The 5,871-nt window shown below is 30.6% G+C and overlaps 1 protein-coding gene across 1 annotated transcript; it reads right to left on the bottom strand.

The window, feature by feature from the left end:
• Window positions 1-5,202, bottom strand: LOC102675384. Its single transcript, XM_006623805.2, has 4 exons — window positions 4,936-5,202; window positions 4,442-4,661; window positions 2,886-3,000; window positions 1-234 (listed from the first exon to the last, which is right to left on the bottom strand). Exons 1-4 carry the CDS (start codon window positions 5,185-5,187, stop codon window positions 183-185), a joined length of 639 nt encoding a protein of 212 aa, XP_006623868.2. The 5' UTR covers window positions 5,188-5,202; the 3' UTR covers window positions 1-182.
• Between the last annotated feature and the right edge of the window lie 669 nt (window positions 5,203-5,871).

Genomic DNA, 5,871 nt, shown 5'->3' with positions numbered 1-5,871 from the left:
GGGGGGGGGGAGAGGATCGAGCCAATCGAATGGGAATAATAATTCGAAGGTTCGACGAAGCCGAGAGAGGACGAAGCAAGAAGATTAGCAGTGGCAAATCGCAAAAAGAGCTCGAAGTTGAATTGAACGGTGAGAAGTTGTTCAGATATGGCCGCTCTCGTTCAACGCGCCCCTATCACCTCTCACTTATCCTCGGGATTCGCTCTTGGTGATCTTTCCGTTTCCTGTCTCTCACTGCGAACAGAGTATTATCAACCCTTCCAGACTTCTTCTTTTCCTTTCCTTTCCTTCCTTCTTTATCCCCTATTTATATATTTATACGAATGTATCTGATAAAAATTTTATATTTCATGAATATGTTATTAGATTCCATGTGTTCACTGGTGGAAAGAAGTCTCGCGGAAGGAATGCATTGGTCTGGGTTAATTTGAAAGGAAACGCCTATTTTCACACGCATTTTTCTATCATTCACACCATGATATTCGTCACATATACTGATCCAAATCAATGATCTGTATTTAAACTTTGATGCAATTTGATTAATTTGTAAATATAATTTCATATTCGAATAGTTAAGATAATAATTGTATATATATATGAATAAGCTAGATATACTATAAATATATTATTATTATATCGAAATAATTAATAGTTTCGAAAATATTTCAGTTTCCAGTCTTAAATAATTATTCTTATGTAATTTCATAAATGATAATTTCATAAATAATTTTTACGATTTTGAACGTTCAGATTATAACTTATCTATTATTACGTAGCGTGTGGTGTCAGGTTTGTCAACAAAGCGTCTAAAGTGGGGATAAACGGTCCAAGAGAAGGACTTCTCTTGACCCAATACCGTCCTGCGAGACTTCTTTTCAGCAATGAACGAAAATATTATTCACTGCTGGAAAAAAAGTCTCGCGGAAAGAATGCAGGATCTGATTGGTTAATTTGGAAAGAAACGCCTATTTTCACACGTATTTTTCTTTCTACCATGATATTTGTCATATATATCAATTCAAATCAACCATCTGTATCTTAACTTCGATTTTATGGCATTAACATAACCATAAAATTCAGAATATTCTAATGTATCGATATAATATAAAAATTTTTTTATTCCTCATATATGTAGATTATAGTTTGTAACGTTTGATTTATAAATGTTATTTTATATTCGAATAGTTAAAATAATAATTCTACAATTATAGCTTTTCTATTATATATACTATGTGTATTATTCCATTATGTATATGTAGCGTGTGGTGTCAGGTTTATCAACAAAGCGTCTAAAGTGGGGATAAAGGCGGTCCAAGGATCCCTCTTATTCCAGTGCCGTCCTGCGAGACTTCTACAGTGAACAGAAATATTTAGGTGCGTAGCGAAAAGTTGCTTCTTCGAAATATTTATTCCCATTTTTACGTATAAAATTTTTATCCAATATACATGCACGTATATATATACACTTCCATAATATAATTAACATCTAATTAAATTGACTCCTTTCAAAGATTCATATTTTTTATCGCGGTTAAAATTGTTGGATTTTGGATTTTTATTAAATTAATTTTCGAAATTTCTTAATACAAAATTTCGTCGAATTCGACTGCAACTTTTTTCCTAAAAAAATTATCAAGTGTAGTTATTGAAATGATAAATTAATTTAAAACAAATGTGCGACGAATAAGAAATGTTTACACGCAATAACGAATAAGGAATAAAGAAAATATTTCGTTTTCCGTTGCAATTGAATCGACACGTATTTAACAATTTTTCAATTGATGACATTGCTCGAAATTATACTTGCCTTTTTTTTTTTTTTTTTTTTTTTAAAAAACAATACACCCACATTTGGTTTTTTTTTTAAAGAAAAAACCCGAAAAATAAAAAAAAAAAAATTTTTTTTTTTTTATTTTTTGGGGTTTTTTTTTAAAAAAAAACACAATTTTGGGGTGGTTGTTTTTAAAAAAAAAAAAAAAAAAAGGAAAGTAAAATTTCGGGAAATTTCATCAATTGAAAAATTTTAAAATACGTGTCGATCAAATTGAAAGGGAAAAAAAAATATTTTTTTTTCCCTTTCAATTTGATCGACACGTATTTTAAAATTTTTCAATTGATGAAATTTCCCGAAATTTTACTTTCCTTTTTTTTTTTTTTTTTTTTTTTAAAAATCATCAGACCACAATTGTGTATTCTGTTCAATGAATACACTCGAAAATTAAAAAAAAAAATATATGATTTTACGAAATTTATTTGAACTAATAATTGACGGAGCATGTGTGCATTTTAATAATGGAAAGAATTTCTTTAATTTAGAATTTTAAATAGATCAAACGCGACTAAAAAGAATGCAATTTCATGCAAATATGCAAGAAGATTGACTACCTGGAAAAAGAGCGGCCGATTTACATTTTCATTTATCGGGACGTCAAACATCGTAAATTATTTAGATACCACTTTTAAATGCAAACGCGCCATTTTTCCTGTCGCAGTTTTTCACCGCGAACGACTATTACAACCATTCAATCGATATGTCGATTAATGAGTAAAAATAACTGAAAATCAAATATTTCTTTGATCAACGTACACGCGTACGTTAGCAAAAATAATAATATTAAAAAAAATGTATTCCTCAAAATGGAAAGGAAAAGAAAACCATGATATTTTAATCATATTATTTCAACACAATAAAAGTAAGTCTTTTACGAGAACAAAGAGAAAAAGGAAATATATATATTTTATTGTTGTAATTTAAATCGATTCGATGGATTAAATGGAAAGAAATCGAACGAGTTCTCGTAAATTTGATGAATGATCTCATCTTCCGTTTGAGAAAAAATATAAAATAAGAAAAGAATATAAGTGAACAATTGAATTAGACTTACCAAATGTATCTAATAGATTTCATCTTGAGCGCTGTCGAGTTCTCCTTGCATTTGTAAGCCAACACTTGTTTCACACTGCTTACATCGACTGTGGGAAATCTCGATGTCACGTAAGCTTTAAAATTTCAATAAAAAAAAAAAAATGTACTTTCACCAGATGTGCTAAATTAAATATCACTTTCAGCGTTTTCAGTCGCTATTACTACTCTATCCAGTTTTTATATTTTTTTTATACTCTTATCTTTATTGCATCAAATTATACGTATTATTACTTATATAACGTTTAATACTTTCTTTGAATTCTAAATTTCTTTTCACGTTACTTAAATCTTTTTCTCATTTTTCACATTTGAAATATATATTGAAATAAAAAATGTAAAAATAAAAAGATAGGAAAATTTTAAAAGATGAAAAATTAAAGAGAACCAATTCAACGTTGTATCAAATTTTATCGTCATTTTATCTGTTTGAAAAATAAAATAGAAAAATAAACGCGAACGTTTTAGCACTAATATTTATAAACGAATAAATTTAATATCTTTTTTTTTGTTCGTATATTTCGACATTTCTCGCGATTCGGAAAAAAATAGAACGAGGAACTAGATTTTGCTAAGAGGCGAAATTTTATAAAGTGAAATTCCAATTCTCGAACGACCTATTTTCAATCCGAGTAAATGTTTAGACATCGTCGAAGAGTAGTCACGGCTCTATTCTCGGATATCCTGCGTTTACCACGTTTCTTCATACATTTACGTATTCTGCGTTCCTTTCCCATGCATCGTTTCATATTCATTCATATTCGATTGTTCCGTGAAATTTTTCCAAAATCGGTATATTTTTACCAAAGGTATTTTTCTTTTTTTTCAAACAATTTTCATTTAAAATTCGCAAAAATTTATTACGGATTAATTATTATGAAGAAATCAAGAAAGAATATAATATAACATTTCCTTGATAAATTTTCAAAACTAAATTCTCTTACAAGTGCTGACACCTACACGACATAATAACAAAACATTTATTTCTCTCCAACTTAAATACGCGCGAATATCACGATACGTACATCGATAAAGAAACGCATTAATTCCGTCAACTATTCACAAAGATGCCCGTAAGACTGCTACATGTTTAATTAGTTTTACTTGAAAAAAAAATAAAACTCGATTTGAATCTCGTAACTTCGTGTCTTTGCATAACAAAGCAACTCGAGCGTGACTCGAAAAAAATTCTTAACCTATTCATCGTTAGTCACGTTCCATCAATGTCGATTTATTATTTTGTGGAACAAAATACCGATCCGCAAAAAAATAAAACCTGTTACTTTTTTTTATTTCTGTTTTCTCTCTCAGAAACTTTATTCCTTCCTTCCTTCCTTTATCGTTATATATCGCACGAGTATTCACTTTCGGAAATATAAAAATAGAGGTATAAATAAACTCGTGCAATTTCATAACTTTAAACGTATTTTTTCGTAAAAAAAGTTCATAAATTTATTATCCCAATATTTGTTCTAATAAATAACGCGGCTTAGAAACTAAACATTAAAAATTACTTACATATAATAGCCTGGACTTTGGCTTTATCCAAGGCAGGTTTCACCGGTCTCTCAGTGGCAGTCCCAGCTCGACTCCATCGTTGCCCCGTTACCGAGCAAGTGGCCAACTCGGTAGGGCTGAACAAAATTGCAGCCAGGCCACGTGTCAATTTCCTGTAATCGCTCCATTTCACAGCCCTTAGTTGTTCCTCACAAATTGCTATTCCCTCTCCCAGATGCACCTATCGATAAATAACACACGATACGTTTTATCACGGATTACAGATTTTTTTATTTCGAAATATTTTTTAAATTCGAAATATTTATCGTACAAAATATCGAACAACATATTGGCTGTCAAAAACTAAAGCAGCTGTAAGATCAATACCGAAGGAAGGAGGGGAGAGGGGAGTATAAGATCCAAATTAGTCCATTTAAGGTTTTGTAGAGGTTAAAAAGTGAGAGTATGGAAAGAAAATATGTATGTATTTGGAAATTTAAGATTTAGAAATTTACCACGCCATCGGAAGAGGATTCCTCGAAACCACGGAAAGCAGGCATCGCAGCAGGAGGAGTAGTTCTCATGTCCAAGGGTAACCATTCGCTCCTCGATGGCGAATTACCTTGCACGGATGGGGATCCATGCTTTCCACCTCTCGTTCCAAGCCGCGGCCTGCCGCGGCGTACTCTTCGACCTGAATAAGCATTTTTCACACATATACTCGCTCCGCTTCTCTTCTTTACCAACGTATTTCTATCATTTTCCATTCGTTTAAATATATTTTTTTGAACGAAAAAAAAAAAAAAAAAAAAAAAATTTTGCACCAAATATTTTCGTACATTCGAGAAACAAATGATATCAATTTTTCGATGTATATTGCTCGTAAAAATAAATACACGGGATGTGGATCTGGTTTCGCAAGTGCAAAAAGTTTGAGAACTAGTTTAAGCACATTACACGTGTACATAAACTTTAAATATCGAAATCATGTTTACACCAAATGGAAACGGAAAACAATACTTCGTTAGATCGGTAAGTTTCAATCTCGAAATGCAAATCCAATTAAAGCTTGGACCAAAAGTTTCGAGATAAATGTATTACTGGAGGAAACAGTTATAAACAACTATGATATGTTTCATTCCATCTTTATCCTTTGTACAAAAGTAACTGGAAAAATGTTTATTTTATGATGATNAAAAAAAAAAAAAAAAAGCTGGAATAAAAAATAAAAAATAATTGAGAAATATATTCGTATAAAGAAATCATTCGTGAAAATACCTTCGAATTTGTGTTTAAACAAACATAAAGAGAATAATTTTTTTTAATTGCAAAAAGGAGACAAATTCCAATCAGAAAGTGATTCTTTCTTAATTAAAGAGCAAAAAAGACAGAGAGAAAGAGAAATGAAGAGTAGAGCAGAGTGGGAAAAAAAAAAATATTCCTTTGTAATT

Source organism: Apis dorsata, unplaced genomic scaffold (genome assembly GCF_000469605.1).
Source record: "Apis dorsata unplaced genomic scaffold, Apis dorsata 1.3 scaffold_949, whole genome shotgun sequence".
NCBI lineage: Eukaryota > Metazoa > Arthropoda > Insecta > Hymenoptera > Apidae > Apis > Apis dorsata.
The sequence above is the reverse complement of the archived record's forward strand: the minus strand, read 5'-3'. Positions and strand labels throughout refer to the sequence as shown.